Genomic DNA, 17,659 nt, shown 5'->3' with positions numbered 1-17,659 from the left:
ACGAATACAAGTAGGCCTATGGAAATTGTTAACGTTCTAATAAATACATATTTGTATAAAGTATTAAAACGTAGTGTTGCTTTTACGAGGCCAATGGGTGGGCTATTCAAATAGCCTACCTGTTTTGCTAGGTAGGCCTAAATGCACAACTTTAAAAAAGTGTCCTCCTGTTGTTAGGAGAGCTTTAAGGTAATTAAAAAGATGTCTACACATTCGTGGCAAGTGTTTCCAATGTTTATTTCAAAGTAGCAATGTGTCTCTAATGCAAAGGCACAAACTAGGTTTCACTTTGGCTTGACATTTATCGAAGGGAAACAGAATGGGATTAAAATGGTGTTTGTTTTGATAGTAAAACAGTGTTTTTGCTCCTGCAGTGTCAGCACGGTGCAATAGTCCCGCGACAGTATTATGATGATCTACTATACTGCGGCTGCAGTGTCGAGGAACTGCTGCTGCTGCTGAGCCCATCATCTTCAAACCCACAACATGAGGTAACAAGTAGCCCGCACAGCTGTCCACCTGGGGCTTTTACCTACAACAGCCTGTTGAAAATAAAACCCACTGGAGCTCTACATTGTTACATTTAATGACATAGGCCTACTAACTAAAACTGTTTGTGTGATGATGCATCGCCTTTCTACCAAAAAGGGGATTTGAATAGAAACCATTTCGACTGCTCAAGTGCAGGGTTTGCATTAGTGCAGTGGAGCCCAGTTCCTTTCAACATGCCTTACTCGCACCTCAGCTGCTGGCTTCTTTAATACAAAATCAACTCAAGCGCTCATATAAAATCACATTTCCGCATGATGAATATTGGCCTGCAACAGCCGAGGGAGAGACATGAAAGAACTGTCTGTCTCCTCCGAGTGTCATGCCGAAAACACAGCGAGTAGCCCATTTAATCGAGAAGTGGTGTTGCAGAGGGGGGAATGCTGCTGCAGTAAACCCGGGGATGGAATAATCTGGTTAGGGGGAATCACGTTGGACAGAATAACTGTGCGTGGATTTGCTCAATTGAAACAGTATCCAGTGTGTGTGTGTGTGTGTGTGTGTGTGTGTGTGTGTGTGTGTGTGTGTGTGTGTGTGTGTGTGTGTGTGTGTGTGTGTGTGTGTGTGTGTGTGTGTGTGTGCGCGTGCATGTGTGCGCGTGAGCGTGAGCGCTATTAAAAAAGTTAGGAGATCATGGTGCCGTGGTGATGCAGGGGGGTCTTTTGTGTCTGTGCGCTGCGCGTCCCCAAACCTGGGCTCGCCGATAGTAGCTGCACAGAATAAGTTGTTCCCCCTCCCAGCGCCTCTGCATGATCCACTCGCTGCATAAATATGATTGCAGATCTATCACTATTACAACAAAACAAAAATAACGCAGATCCACACACACTGTCTCACACATGCACGCACAACGCCGGTTCACAGCGAAACGGAGGAGTAGGCATAATGGTGATGAGCTTACCACTTGGATTCTTGTTTTTCTTAAGACTCTTGCCACAAAGACACTGCAGCATATGCGTTCCTTTGCTGAAAATGTTCCAAAGAAACCACATTGATTTGGGCGAAGAGCAATCCAGTGGCTTAAACACCCAGATATAGATGAGATCCTTGCGGTTGCATAATAACACAATTGGATCAGTTTTCCAGGACAAGGCTACCAATTGTACCATAGAAAAAATAGGCTATATCCAAGTCCTATGCGCTTTCATTCACGTGTCAAAATATTCAGTATCTGTGAGACTTCGAAACAATGGTCTGTTTTCTTCTTCTGGCGTATAAAGGATTCCTCCTCAACTAGTCGATAATAGAAAATATACTCTATAGATTGCATGTGTCGCACCGGGAGGAGACGGGCCGCCAGTAAACAAACACAACTAACGTGAAAACAGTAAAACACGGTGGATTTCCGAGGACAAAACCATTGCCTATTAGTTCATCACTCTGAGGAGAGGAGGGTGGATCTGCACAGCATCAAAAGCCAAGGGAGGATGCATCCTATGCACAGACTGCTGCAATGATAGCCCCAACAAAACACCACATTGCCGGATCAAGTCCAAATCTTGTGTCCTGTAAACCAGCTGCTTTGGCGAGGTCAGATAACGCCAACCTCAGTTCTCATTTCTTGTAGTCCCACACTGCAACGGTTCTGTAAAAAGCCAGGCTTGGGTTCTTGGTGTGTGTCCGTGATTCTTGGAGTGTGCGTTTCTTCCTTTCTTTGTGGGGTCTTTTCCTCTTGAGCTGTATCAGCACCACGCCACTAGCATCTCCAAAAAGTACGGTGCGCTTATAAACATTTGCATGAATTTCCTTCAGCGTCGGACCTCTGTTAGAAATAGACCTGTAGGAGGGGTTACATTGAAAGATTGGCTTTCCATTACGTAAACACGTGGTTTCTTCGCCGTCATTTCAGTGATGCTCTCGGATTTTTTTAGGATCGCACTCACGAGACTATTGTCCCAAGTCGTTTCAGTTTGAATTCTTGGAAATGACCATGCGGGGATTTTATGCAAAAGTCTGTGTCCTGCACATACCATAGTATATTATAATCACTTATGATGCAGCATAGATACATGAAAATGCATTCAACTTTACTTACCACCACCAATAAAGTGATGATAAACAATGAATTGTTATAAATACATAATTATGTACTTCAACACATACAATGACATCTTAAAAAACGAGTCTTCTACAATATGAAATGGTACAGATTTCAGAGCAAAATGGTTATCATTTGTTTGACATAACATTCAGATGCAATATGTTTAGATTCCTTCTCCACTGTTTTTGTTCCCTCATCTCTAAGGGGCTGACTAGTGTTGCTCGTGACAACTGTTTCCACTGTATGACTACTTTTCCCTAAGGATTTAAAGGTTTTCCATCACAGACTAAGGGAGAAGAAAACAGTGTTCTCCCCTGATTATGCCCACCCTCTCCGGTCAGGTGTTGTGGAGAGAGAAAGTGTTTGTCTTTTGTGGAAACATTGAACTTTTGCCTCTAGACACGCAGATTGTAAATACAATTTGGAACCAGTCGTGTTTTTGCTATTTCCCCTCCTGTATTTGTTGCATATTTCCCTACTAGGATTTAATCATCTGTCAGCAGGAATCCCTCCCTTTAAGCACAAATGGCAGGAGTCATTTTGTCTGCCAGTGTTTGGAAGTGGACCCATTAGTTGCTCGATATAGTTTTGATTCGGTGTTAGATACTGTTTGCCAGGATAAGGAATACAAATGACCAGCATTATTGCCCTAGCAAAAAAGTGACCTATTTTTTTGTTTTTTTCCTTCTCTCCTGTTATTTTCAATGTATTAGTAAGGGATGAGTATTGAATTCCTACTTATAAGGTGATTTGCTGTAAATATAAGCCTACGGTAAAAGGCTGATATGTACTTATATGTAAACAATGTTGCACTATCATTGATCTTCCATTTTCCAAATGACCTGAAAAAACCATGTAACGTGTATCAATCTGACATGTAATACCTTTACGTTATATGGCTCTGAAGATCCTCTATTTTTCATAATCATGTCCCTTTTATGGACAGCTTATTACTATTGAACTGCGTGGAAGAATTATAATCAAAGGCTTAACGTAATGTCGAGTGATCAGAAGCCGAGGTTTGTGCAAACAATATTAACCACAGTGCAGGAAGCTTGATGAGAAACTGGAGGAGTTCATTAGTGGGGTTGTGTGTTCATCTCAGAATTACAGCATTAATCCACTTTATTGACCTAGTTTTGCGGCACACAGGTCTTGTCAGATGCATGTGATAACCGGTTCCTCTGGGGTGTGGGCCACTTTAATACAAAATGTTTCCTGATTGACTTTCTTTAGACATCATTATGTGTTCGCTGTGTCACTCTTTAAAGGCCAACTGTAAAGAATACCTTATTGATTTTAAGAGTCAATTTTTCAATTACTGATGGAGTTTGTACACGTTGTCTACCGGCTAAAACACTAAGTGTACATACACCAGAACACAAATATCCAGTATACTGCAAAGTGATGCAGTTATTTAAGACATTTACATGTGTGCTGTAGACTTACATCCGCATGTGTCCTATAAGGTCAATTGGATTAATTGGGGATCAGCCGTAGTGGAGCAGTGCACTGCAGGCTCTCCGGCTATCTCCCTCTGCAGTGGCCTCTCGTGTCATCCTCACTATCGATCTGTCTACTGTAATGTAAAGTATCATAGCACCCTGGAGGATATCGTCTGACAATTTTGTCAGCGATGATTAGAATACTTCTTTTTGATTGCCCAGGCTGCGGCCAGCAGGAAGTGGCTCCCTTGTGACTTTTTAACAGCCTCTTTTCTCCTGATGGGGAAAAAAACAACTTGATTTAAGATGCAGAGATAAATAGACTGGTTCTAGTTTTTCTCATGGTCTCTTTGGTTTTACTGTACACATTTAAAAAGGCTCACACGTGGGGGAGTGTGAAGATTGCAAGAGTGTTATCATTTGGAAATATATGGAGAGATTCATATCATATCATCTAATGTGAAAACATATATGAATATTTAGAGAGGTATTTGATAACACCAGTTAATTTAATTATTTTTGGATTTCTTAGTAACAGTCTGCACACGCATAGTATGGTATTTGTAATTTGGCTGATGTGACATAACTAAGTTGGTAGTAGGCATAATGAATTTAGCTTAAAAATGAGTATTGAATCAACATGAATAAGTCACTTTAAAGCATAAATGCATCCACACATCAATGGTTAATACCAAAATAAGCTAAGGCCTATCATTTTGCTTTTAATTTAAATAAGAGTTCTTCTCCAAATGTAATGAATATCGAAAGGTTGCATGAATAAATAGGCCCAAAAAGTGCCCTCTTCTACAGCATTGTAAAGCACCATGTCATCTTGGTTAATGATGAAAGGACTGTGATTTTAAGAAAAAAAAACACTTGAAAAAATGTACATACTACTATTTTGGACTATGCTGAAAAACTGGGCAAGGCAATGTACAGTTTTCTGGATCATTAATTGGTATTGTGTTATAATTTAAAATAAGTGTTTTCATTCTGTCCTTAAAGCGGAAAAAAACCAAACCGAACCATGACGTTTCATAATCATCTTGATATAGTCCAATTTAGACACGTGTGCAACTTTGCCCTTGCCATGTCTATACTTTAAGGGATTTCTAGACCACATGTTCAGTAGAACTATTAACACCATCCGCTCCACTGCGCCCAACGCACCCGCAGCCAAGACATCTACCAATCACAGGAGAAGCATGAGCTTGGTTTGGCATTGCTTAGGGCAAGTGTTCACTAAGAAATGAACAGCTGCTGTGAACTAATTTATGACCAAACACTTTATTCAAACTCAACACACATACACAGACAGTAAACAGTCTAAAAATACCAACCCAAAATGACCTCTATTTATCCTGAAATTCATTCATTCCCTTGTTCAAAGACACAGTTGAAGGGCAGAATCACTTCCTGTGCTCCACTAGGCTCAAACTGCAAGAGTACAATGTATCTGGCAACTTGTATCGCACAAATCTACAAATATCAGTTTGATCAGAATTGGCAGATTGGCAGACACAACACATTAACATTTTGCCTTCTGAATATTTTATTTGTTTAACACATATTATTTTATTCACTGTCAGTTACCACTTGCTGGTACTTGGCCAAAACATCACATCATATGCGATGTTTAGACTTTAAAACCTCTCCAGTGCCTCCACATTGTGACTAATAGGGCAAAAGACCAATAAGACAAATTGAGGAATCCCACACACATAATAACCAACTCCTCTTTAAAATCCATTGTAACCAACAGTATTCTTTATTGCAGAGAGATAAGGGTATAGTGACACCGGCCTATTGAAAATGCAGGCACTCCACTTTAAAGCAAGCCCACATCCAGTGAATATGGAAAGTTAGACACACAATTGAATTATATCCACCAGGATATAAAGCAATGTGTCATGACCATGTTATCATAATCCAAGGCCTTTGTGTTTGTACAATATTCTTACAGCTTACATCTGTCTACCATGTGAATGTCATGGTTGGCAATTCAACAAAGTAGGACAGCTTAAAAGGGTCTGCGTGACAACAAAATAACTTAACATCTACTAAAACCAAGAGGCAACCTCCAATGAGGAAGTGCCTACAACTGAATAATCCTTGAATGGCCAGTTCAGGCTGGCTCCAAAAGCAAGAAAATAACCATTAACCCCTTTGTGAAATTCAGTTAAAATGCCCAACTAAAACAAATACAGCCTGGTAAAAAAAAAGTTGTTGTTATTGATAGCTAAGTTCTCAGTTCATGAAAACAGTAAGGGGTTGACATTATAATACAGCTTAAAGTTGTGCATAGAGCCAACCAGGATCATAAGAATCAGGATCACATGGAGGAGCATTATATATTTCAGTTTCATGTTAATTGAGATAATTTTTTGTTTTTCTGCAGATTTTATACCGAGTTACAAGGAAGAGGGACCTTGCCAGTAACCAAGACGCTGAGCTGTTCGAGGAGGTGAAGTTGCCGGGGGTAACAGGAGAACATGTATAGTTGTGAACAAATCCAAGGTTACATTTACACTGAACATAAATCTCTGTTAGCTCACTGCAGCCGACTAGTCCAGCATGTTACTACTCGGCCTCACTCCCATTAATTTATCATCCTCAAAACTCTTTCCACTGTTATGCAACAGCAATTTTTAACTTGGAAAGGCTGCTTCTTTCATTATTTATACCCTTTCATAGCACATATCTATCTGGGATATAGGCCTGTATGGGGTTGAGTATTAAAATGGGGCAAACTTCCTGCATTCAGAAGGAAGTGCAACTGCTACAAACGGTCTTCAGAAGAGCCATTTTTAGAGGAATAAAGCCTATTTCAGAGTCATGGCATCTACTCTTCTTTAGCTCAGCAGCAGGGCTGAGAGTATCGTGCCTTCGAGTCATTACCTATTCTACCATCCATTAGCTGAAAATTGTGGTGACTTTAAAACTGCTAACTATAAATTAAGTGTGAAGGGTTTTCAGATATGGTTAGGGTTGAAGTTTTCTGACTGTTAACTAGGGGAACTGTATAATTCTGGTTTAGGTTTTCACAAAAATCAGGGAGCAGGTCATGGAGCAAAGATAACACTCCTGTGCAAAAGTCAAACATGAAACATGAAGTGTTTTTTACATTTTTTGATGCCATTAAAAAATGATGTACAGCGTGCCCTATCACACGAGATAAAGGTAGAACAGGGCCAACTCTGAAAGAAGTAAGTAGTGCGCCCCGAGATGTCTCTAATGTCTGTTTCTATTTTTAAAAAGGTCAAGACAGGGTTTGTTATGCTTCAACAACACCAATCTGATAGATGATCACCATGGAGAAGAGAGCTATAAAGGATTGAGGAGAGAGCTTCTGTTGGCAAAGGTTCCCCATTCATAGCCGCACCATGTTAATGAAGTGATACATTTTGACCAACTGAGGTGTGAGGGGTACACATGGAAAAAAAATGAAGGCTTGGTTGTTCCAACAAACCAATATTCTTTTGTGATTTTATAAGGCTTAGTTATGAAACTCCTCCATCGCATAGCTGTTCAGTAACCCTAACAATGAGGCTTAGAGCCAGCGTGATACAGTCACCTCAACAGTATCTTCTATTGGGACTTGTTACCGTAGTCACTTTCCATCACACAGATTTAAAAAAAAAAAATACCAACTCTCCTGCTGATCTCACTGACGTTCTGGCCAAAAAGCCTAACTCTATTAAATAACATAATCAAATAGTAATGGTAATGGATTTGAATATCCATCGGATAAAGACAAAGGAAATACACCATGGTCACCATTTACAAATGTTTTTATTTTCCACATACATACATTTGTCCATCTAGGCTTATATTATTATTAAGGATTAAACTATCTTCATCTTACAAACAAAAAACACGTTTTTGTTATTTGTATCAGGACTTCCTGTGCCTCTCCCATCCCAAAGAGACCGTCTTAGTCCCACGATGGTGCAATGGAAGATCCACTAGTGCACCATTGAGACTTACCTGGAACTAGAAGCATCCCCAGCCATTCAGGACAAGAAAACAAGCTTTGTCATCTTGAAAGCATCCTTATCTCCCATCTTAATTGAACATGATACGCACAAAGCCTACAAAAAGTATTTATATTTTGTAGATATTTATTTTGTATTTTACCACATTCAATGACAATGGATATAACTCAGTTTTGTTTCACAGTGATCATTAAAAAACTAACTTTAATCAGGGATAAATAAAAAAAAACACTTGTTTGAATGAGCCTCTCCCCCCTTTAAAATAGCACCTATGAAGAATCCATGCTGAAACCGGTTGTTTTTAGAGGTGGTATTGTAAGTTGAATCGATATGACGTGTGAGTAATCAAGTGCTTTTGCTTATTTAATGATTTTAATGTCAACAGCTGTAAATCTGCTGAGAGCTGCCTATGCTCAAAGTGTTTGTGTGGGTAGTAAAAAAAAATATGTTGTGCTTTTATGTCTTTGCATGTTCTCTCTTCGCTTGTATGGTTTTCCTCTGGGTGCACCTGTTTCTACAGAGCAAAGGCATACAGGTTATGTGAAGCACAGTAGAGACTATGTTTTTCCCAAAGCTATGAATGGTATTATAAATGGTCGCACTCGTGCACAGTGTGTGCTGGGATAGACTCAAGCACCCTGCAAGCTTAAGCATGTAGAGTTAATGGATGGAGTTTGTGCTAGTGATTGCCAGAATGCATGTGGGTATAAGACAAACATTTATCTTTAGTGATATATTAAAATCTGATGTATGGTGGAAACAGAAATATACCACTCTTTACTCAACCTGAAAGTTGATGGTGGCAACATCATGCTGCAGTGAATGTATGTGATTATAAAGGGTCAAATTAAGTCTGCCATCACAGGAACACATTAGGTCTTGAATTTGTGGTATTAACTTGGCTTTTCACACACAAAAACATATGTTACTTGACATAGCTTGAACCTTTTCACGAAGAGTACCTCATAGTCCAGACATGCTTAGTGGCTGCAGGCCTATAAACATAGACTGTAACTGCTGAAGGAGCTGCTTCTACTTGATATCTACTTTAAAAGGGTTGATTGCTTAAGCAGTCAATCATTTTGCGTTTTATAATTGTGATACATTTGGGTAAACTCATAGAGATTTAAATTCACTTTTAATAGGAAAGATTCATTTCTCTTGATCACAAACAAATCCCAATCACAAGACATCAACTGTGAGTCATTGTGGAAAAAAAAGTAAACATGGCAAGTAGTTCTCATTCATAACACTCCGTTCGATGTCTCACTATGGGATGCGCCTCATCGCGGAGCAAACAGAAGCATCAATCTCATTACGCCAATCCTGATTGGCTGGTGATCTTGACGTCAGCGTCAGGGAATTCACCCCCTATAAGTAGCTTGCGCCACGACGCATGCGTCATTCAAACACCTCTTCTCGCTTCAGAGCACATCTCTATAGTAGCCGGGCAAGCTTAACGGTCCACAGACTGAACCCAAATATAACCATTTCGGTCGACGGGCGCTCACCGGCTACTCCTTCTGCTTTGCAGGAAGACGGTAATACTAACGCCAGTTAGTATTGAAATCGACCTCGCCGTTCTCTTCCCCGGAAAGTAAGGTAGGTTTAGGTCAAGCTAGCAACACACCTGTTGCTAGCTTCCCCTTACTACCGTCACCACGGTAGCGAGGACGCTTTTCTTTTTCTCTCTCACGGAGGAGAAAAGGATTAGAAGTATATTGACACACCAGTCAATATTCTTTGAGAACAAAGGACCCACACCGTCCCTTTTTCTCCGGATTAAGGACGGGTTGGTAACACTTTTCTCTCAACGACGTACCTGTTATGAGCGGGTCCTCTCCACGCCACGAGGCGAACAAGATGGACGCCTCTCCCCCTCACACCAGAGGAGTCAGGGACTCGGAGTCTCGGTCATGCGGCTGCGGGTTGAAGATAGCAGGCACAGACTCACACCAGGTCTGCTCGTCCTGCCTTGGGCTGGAACACGCCCAGGAAGCTATCTACAACCCCGGCTCGTGCGGGCATTGTGCCCGTTTCACCCGAAAGAGCCTCCACCGACGGCTAGCACACCAAGCTAGCTTGTTGGAACAGGACTCCCTCATGTCCACTGATTCGCCGTTTGGCAATCAAGACACGGGGGCGTCCGCCGCAGAGACTGAGCCCCTCACTGTGTCGGTCTGGGGCTCAATAACAGCGGCAGCTGCGGAATTGGGATCCCACGCCGTGTCAGGCCGGGACCCGGTGGCAGCAAGAGACGCGGGAACGGAGCCCCACGCCTCACCAGGCGGGAGCTCCCGGCGAAACCTCACCATGGTCTCGCCCGCGGAGGCTCGGCCTGCTCCGCATACTGCCGATGGAACTGCTGGTGGCAGCCCACCTCCTACCGAGGATTGGCCCGTCACCAAGCAGGAACCCCACGCTGCCAGCGAAGGTGGACCGTTTCCAGTCGACCATGACTGAACGGTCCTACAGAGCCGCAGCGTTGTCCGCCAGGGCTCTGAACGTTTCCTCACTGCTAACCGCATACCAAGCGGAGCTCTGTGAGGATATATGGCCCAGCCGCTGCCTTTGCAGCGGCAGCCCTTCGTCCAAGCTGCCCCGAACCCTGCTCGGTTCAAAATACCGAAAACGCAGAGGTCGCAGTCCGCCCCAAGTCCCCAGCCCAGGCAGGGGACGAGGGCGAGCTGGCCTAGAAAATCTCCGGTTCCGGCTGCAGCCCAGGCGCAGCCAACCCAGAATTTCGGCCAGCAGTCGAGGAAGAAGAAGCGAGCGGCGTGACAGCCCCTCCTTCTCCCCTCTGTGACAGAGCTGGAAGTCTACGGTTCCCCAGCTCTAAATGTGTTCCCGCCGCCTCGAGAGATGCCTCAACACCATCCTCAAGTCCGCATAAACACATGTCACACACTTATTGATTTTTCTGTCATAAAACATTTTCCGCTGACGCATCCAGGCTTCGAGCCAAGGGCGCAGCTCAAAAAAATGAAAAGAAAAACAATAAACAGTCCGTCAACTGTTCCCCTTCTGAGAGCAGCTACGGCCTCTCAAAGGGCGGACAATTGACGGGTCTGTGAAGGCACCACCGTCACGCGCATGCGCAGTGCCAGCTGGGGCCGTAAAGGCACCACCGTCACGTGCATGCGCAGTGCCGGCTGGGGTCGTGAAGCCGCCACCGTCACGTGCATGCGCAGTGTCGGTGGGGATTGTCGAAATGGGGCACCACAGTGCTCAGACACTGGAGGGCCCCATAACACAACAAATAGAGACTCAGAGGGGAAGAGACGTGACATCTGGGCGGTGGTGGCGAAGTCCATAGGGACTTGGCTTGGCAACTGGAAGGTCACCAGTTCAAGTCTCGGAAAGACCAAGTGCTACCGAGGTGTCCCTGAGCAAGGCACCGTTCCCTACACTGCTCCCCGGGCGCCGTACATAATGGCAGCCCACTGCTCCTAACACTAGGATGGGTCAAATGCAGAGAATCCGTTTCCTTACATGGTACCTGTACTGTGTAATGACAATAAGTTGAATCTATCTAATCTATCTCAGCTGGCTCTAAGGAGCATACAGCGGGACATGCTCACGACATCTGCTTGGGTTTCTCAAGACAGTTACACGGAGCTACAGACTCCAAGTTACCGTCACCCCCCCTCGCTTCTCGGGCATTCTGCATTCGCAGGCCCGAGGAGAGTCAGCCCATATTCTGGAAAGAGAGATTCTCTCACTCCTAGAAAAGAGGGCTATAGCTATTGTACCCGCCGAGCAGAGTCAGGGCGGCTTCTATTCCAAGTACTTCCTCGTTCCCTAACGGGGAGGGAACGGAATTCGGCCAATACTTGATTTGAGGGCTCTGAACAAATATCTAAAAAGATATAAGTTCAGAATGCTCACTCACACATCTCTGCTGCGGCTCGTGCGACAAAATGACTGGTTTACATCAGTTGACCTGAAAGATGCGTATTTTCACATCCCAGTATATTACCCACACAGGAAATATCTGAGATTCGCATTTCAGGGGATCTGTTATGAATTTTCGATGCATGATCTTTAAGCGTCCTTGGGTTTCGTGAAAGGCGCTATATAAATTGAAATTATTATTATTATCTAAATGCACCGTTAGGCGTGGATGCACTCGCGCACAATTGGCCCCCGGGCCTTCTGTACGCGTTCCCACCCCTGGCTCTGATACCTCCAACTCTGGCCAGAGTGAGAGAGCAACGCCACACACTTATTCTGATAGCTCCGCACTGGCCAGCTATGTACTGGCTAGCGGAGATATATCAGCTGCTGTGCGGGCAGCCATGGCAGCTCCCACTATGCAGGGACATACTGTCCCAAGCGGGGGGGGCGCACACCCAGAGCGCTTGGCTACAGTGTGACATGAAGCTGACCCTGGCAGCTGCCAAGCGAGCCAGTGGCACTCATGCGCTATCTGTACAGTCTTCAGGCACTCAGTTCGCCCCAGGGCAAACAGAGTGTGGTTGAAGCCCAACCCTGCCTTTATTTTAAGGCGGTTGGTTCAGGTACCATATTTGACATTGAGGCATCCTCCCCGCCACTGTATTCCTCTGGGGAACAGCGGCCGGATTTGCCGTGTCCAGCCTGTGCTTTGCGCACGTACAGGGACGGATCAAGGGTGCTTCGTCATAATGACCAAACCCCTTGTGTCCTGGGCTAACCCTTATAAGGGCAAGTCTGTTACTAAGCAACGACTCTCCCACTGGTTTGTGGAAGCAATTGCTTTGGGGCCCATACGAGTCAGAGTCCGCAGGCACCCTCGGGTCCGCGAGCTCTTTCGACTCAGGGTCTGGCTGCATCCTGGGCTCTGTCCAGGATGTCTCCCATCCAAGACATTGGTGCAAGCGGCGAGCTGGTCCTCGCCGCTCACTTTTGTCCGCCTCTTAACAGTCTGGACATTCTACTCCCAGTGTGACTCAAGCAGTGCTGGGCACCTGGTTGAGTCAGAGCTCTACCTGTTAAAGTTCTGGTTGGTTTGGTGATTTTCAAGATAAGCTCGTCTGGCAATACGGGAGCTACAATTTCCCATAGTGAGACATCGAACGGAGTGTTATGAATGAGAACTATAGGTTACTTACGTAACCCCAGTACTCGGAGTAACATGAAGTGAGATGTCTCACCAAACGGCCCTCCTTGCTACGGGGAAGCGAGAAGAGGAGCTTATTTTGAATGACGCATGCGTCGTGGCGCAAGCTACTTATAGGGGGTGAATTCCCTGACGCTGACGTCAAGATCACCAGCCAATCAGGATTGGCGTAATGAGATTGATGCTTCTGTTTGCTCCGCGAAGAGGCGCATCCCATAGTGAGACATCTCACTTCATGTTACTCTTAAAACTGGGGTTACGTAAGTAACCTATAGTTTTGTAGGCACAAATATGAAAGAAGTTACATTATAGAAGCACGCCTCAATCATTATAGTGGATGTGAATTTAGCCGTTTCTCCACTTGAGGCTACATACATTGACAAGGCATTTTTATATTTTGGAAATACAATCTACGCATCTTGTTAAAGTTATGATACGATACGAAAGGAAAGAAGGAAAGCATGTGGGATATTGAGTCCCAGTCCCTATTTTAATTCCCTTGTATCTCCCATCTGTCCCATCAACACGTGTCTTCTAATACAACAAAGTCATAAATTGGACTGGAAGCATTTTACTGCCTATAATTCATTCATGAGGACTCTTCCTATGCACTGAGATGTGACCGCGTGGGAACAATTAATTGGCTTGTGAAGACATCCGTCAGACATGAAGAAACCCTTCGCCATGGCAGCTTTACAACAACTCATATTCTTTGATATACTCGTTAAAGAATAGGTGTTCAATCATTTGCCAGCATATTTTTTTGTGTATTGACATTCTGCTGCACAGGTTGGGAGTATAGGTTCTTTCTATATATAAATATAGAGTTCATTTTGCCAGTACACAGAATCCTGTTCACATTGAATTCAGTTGGCGCATGAAAAGGGTGACATAATGATCTATTACAGTTTCATAAGAGCTTTAGTTGTCTGGCATAGCATTTGAATTATTAACAGTTGTTAGCTCAAGAATCATCTTCAAAGCCAGTAGGGGGCAATGTTGTAATATATTTGTTCATTCATGAAGTCACCTCAATGAGATTCATTCAAAAATAGTTGGTGATATGCTCTCTTGTGATGTACTATTCTGAAAAAATATTGGATATTCAACATGAAAACACAGTATACCATGTTATAGCGTGCAGTGCTATGTGTAGATTTGCTGTTGTTTTGTATATGTATTATAGTTGTCTGACTGTAAAAAAACTAAAGTTCCCTTGCTATGATCAGACATAAACCTACCCTGCATGCCAGCTGCTTTTCTGTGGGTGTCTTTGTGTATTAACTGTTGTGTGTTTGTTTGGTTATGTTTCCCAGTAACTGTCACCAAGGCTGTAGTTGCCTTAATGCAGCTAGATGCAAAATACAGTAGCCTATGCCCCTCACCTCATTCATTCAATCAGGTCATGCATTTTCATTCAATGTTATACTTCTACATTTGAGTTATTCATTTCATGTTCATGATAAATGTGGTCAACAGATCCAGTGAACTCTGTCTCCAATAGAAGTATGACCAGTGCTCAAAAATTGGTGTCACATTGTTTTGTATGTTTATTGCAGGCATGAGCAGTCTAAAATAGTATGAACACATTTAGAAAATTCAGTTTGTATGCCAGTTCATGTTCAGCTTTCAACTACAGCTCGTTTTACAGTCACTCTCTAAACAGCCTCCTCACTAATTAGCCTATCTCTATGCCTGTGTGCGTTTCTCTGTGTGGAACTTGCTAAGCATCGTTTGAAACCATTCATCTCCGCTCTCTCCCAGCTGCTGTCATGGCAACCATGTATGACTGGCAGAAAACAGACTGCAGTGTCTGAGCTCCAGTCGACCTGGACGCTTCAGAGCATGAACACACTCCTATGGTCAGACGAAGAGTTGTGATTGAGACACCAGGGCAGCCATGACTGTCAGGTGAGAGGTCCGAGGGCTATGTAGCTTACTGCTCACTTTTATGTGATTAACTCTGGACGATAATGCTAATCAAAACTATACATCTGTAAAATGTGTGTGTTTTGTTTTTTGAGTTTGGGAGCATGTATTATTGCTCTTTTGTTTATGTTTTTTCTTGACAGGCACACAATTAAGCATCTGGCTTACCAACCCCTGCGCACTAGAAACAAACATCTGCAGCAGAAATGGGACAAGGCTTCATATGAATTACACAGGGGAAAGGTTAAGACAAATATTTGTTTTTTTTAAGTGAATAAATACCTGGCTATGACTTGAAATCCCATATTTTGAACGTTTCACCTCAAACTTTTATTCCAGTCTCAAACCCAATTAGCCAACTCTTCTTTGGAATAATTCAGTGCTTTAAACGAGGTGTGTCTACAAAATGTAATTGTTTTTTTTCTCCCAAGGTGAGGTCAGCCAAACCAACAATAAACACAAGTCCACAAGAGACCTATCGTCACCTTGTCAACAAACTGAAGACCAAAAAGGTTGCTGTTTCTCCACATGTTTTAAACTCAACTCACATGATGTCCAAAGGCTCAGAACAAATGTGTTTGTGCTTAAATCATCCAATGATGAAACTATAAGATATTAATAGCCCAGTAGATATTCTGATGTTTTAACCTCAATGTTTTTCTTTTAACAATCATATATAATATCTCTAAGCTTAAAGAAGAAAGGACAATGAAGAGGGAAAACAATATGCTTGAGGAAACAATTTCACACATCTTGAAGACAACTGGAAGAGTTGACAACAGGAATTATTATGAGCAAAAAAGGTAAGTTAAGGTTGGGAAAGAGCTATCGGTGTAAAAATACATAATGAAGTCAGGCAACAAGTTGTATTGCCAAGAAATAAGGTGGCCTCTGTCTGAAATCAAAACCCCAGTTGTAAAGCATATGTTTACTCTACATTGTAGCATTGGCAAGGAGAAGCGACAGCTGGAGTTGCTCCGCATTACCAAGGAGAATCAAATGATACTTCTCCATCTGAGTCAATGCAAGTCACACTATAATGTGAGGAGCTGGCATGACAACTGGCTCAAAACTCTCAAGGTGATGGATAGGATAGCACGTTACCCACAGGGAAGGACAAATCAAAAGGTTAGATCCAACTTACGTTCATTTATCAAGCAGTCTGTCAGTTCTGCACTGCTCCTCTTAAACTTAATCATATGATCTTTTTGTACAGCATTATAATTGTATTTTATGTGCCAAATACCAGGGACAAGAGAAGCGCACTGATTGTAATAAAGAACAAAAGATCAGCGCGGATGAGTCGACAAACAGCCCTTCAAGCAAAAAGGCCAAGGGCAAAGCAGAATCTAAGGAAAAGAGAAAAGAAACCATAGAAAGAAGACTGACCCTGAGCCAAATCCACCAAATGAATCCACCAGATACAGCTGAGAATCCTGGTTCCTCTGACACCATTCAAATTAAAACAGATACATTCCCTCACACTGCTAAAATTCTCTCTGCCGATGGATCTGAAATGCCCAACATTCCAGCAACTTCAAGTCCTGCAGAGGAATAAAATGCCTTCTTCTACAAACTCGTGCTTTTCTGTACATGATATGTAGGTTATCCCATCTTATTGTCAATATATTTTATTCTATCTTTATAGGCCTACAGTATGTCTTGGGCTCTTATTGCGAACACTAATTTTTACTTCTGAGCTGAACCGTTATATGGTCCAATACATTTGAATGTACTATTGACCCTGTGTTAACCTGCGAATGACTAATAAAAAGTCTTATAGTCTTATCTACAGAGAAACTGGACCTAGAAACTGTATGACATTCTTAAATTGATCAGTAACACTTTGGTAGAGTGTGGTGAGTGCAATTTTCACAAAAATAATGTCTGTGTTATGTGTTTCTTTAATAAAAACAAATAAAATACGTAATAAATAAATGGTATACATTTGTTGTGTTCGTACAGTTATTTTACCTGTATATAGAGTGGCGAAGTCCCTCCCCTTCCGGGAGAGCTCCATGGGACCTTATTTCGGAAAAATTATGTATTGAAGTCAATGGAGAGAGAAAGATTATCTTTCGATCCCGTTTGAATTGTGCCACACATATGATGTTTGTCAATTTAAAAGATAATTTTGCAAGTCAAAAAAAAAAATTGTGAAGTAATTTGTTTGTGTGAAACGCTTAATGAACTACATCTCTGGTCTCGCAGACTCTCACAATAATACACGTCACAAATATGGCCGTCACTACTGTTTTAGGGTTAGTCAACACAATGTCAACACAATGAAACACGTCCAGAAGAATGTCATGCAAAGCTGCCTGCCTTTCTTTGATTCTCTCTGAACTGCCTGATCTTTTTAATGTCAACCACTGAAGTACAAAAGCTCGCCGATGCTAATGTAGCGTTAGCATTTATCCCCCGGGCTTAAATGGTGTATTATAGAATGATCACACCGGTGTGACAGTACTTTTCAAAGGGTTCACGAAATATGACTACGACTCGTACTGTTTGACATTGTGGGTTACTTGATGTTACCTCATGTTAAGGCTAATACAAATGACAAGGCTACGACTGTAATGCTAACTAACGTGATCCA

General features: G+C 42.7%; 2 protein-coding genes across 2 annotated transcripts in view; one reads left to right on the top strand and one right to left on the bottom strand.

Moving 5' to 3' along the window:
- Nucleotides 1–2,329, bottom strand: part of fgf14 (fibroblast growth factor 14) — a 117,876-nt gene extending 115,547 nt beyond the window's left edge. The window contains exon 1 of the mRNA XM_034109633.1: nucleotides 1,451–2,329. Within this exon, the coding sequence (XP_033965524.1) occupies nucleotides 1,451–1,658 (208 nt within the window). The 5' untranslated portion in view covers nucleotides 1,659–2,329. The remainder of the gene's footprint in view (nucleotides 1–1,450) is intronic.
- Nucleotides 2,330–14,864: 12,535 nt separating this feature from the next.
- On the top strand, nucleotides 14,865–16,860 carry cfap97d2 (CFAP97 domain containing 2). The gene is made up of 6 exons (XM_034110526.2): nucleotides 14,865–15,042; nucleotides 15,204–15,303; nucleotides 15,492–15,572; nucleotides 15,751–15,863; nucleotides 16,005–16,188; nucleotides 16,310–16,860. Exons 1-6 carry the CDS (start codon nucleotides 15,032–15,034, stop codon nucleotides 16,616–16,618), a joined length of 798 nt encoding a protein of 265 aa, XP_033966417.1. The 5' UTR covers nucleotides 14,865–15,031; the 3' UTR covers nucleotides 16,619–16,860.
- Nucleotides 16,861–17,659: the final 799 nt, after the last annotated feature.

The sequence above is a fragment of the Pseudochaenichthys georgianus genome, chromosome 21, assembly GCF_902827115.2.
Source record: "Pseudochaenichthys georgianus chromosome 21, fPseGeo1.2, whole genome shotgun sequence".
Lineage (NCBI taxonomy): Eukaryota > Metazoa > Chordata > Actinopteri > Perciformes > Channichthyidae > Pseudochaenichthys > Pseudochaenichthys georgianus.
Note: the sequence above shows the minus strand (reverse complement) of the source record. Positions and strands in the feature narration are given on the sequence as shown.

Excerpts from the sequence above, each read along its gene's own strand:
- cfap97d2 (XM_034110526.2), top strand. Across the intron at positions 15,573-15,750 it reads ACAAACTGAAGACCAAAAAG|CTTAAAGAAGAAAGGACAAT; the intron begins GTTGCTGTTTCT and ends AATATCTCTAAG. Across the intron at positions 16,189-16,309 it reads AGGGAAGGACAAATCAAAAG|GGACAAGAGAAGCGCACTGA; the intron begins GTTAGATCCAAC and ends GCCAAATACCAG.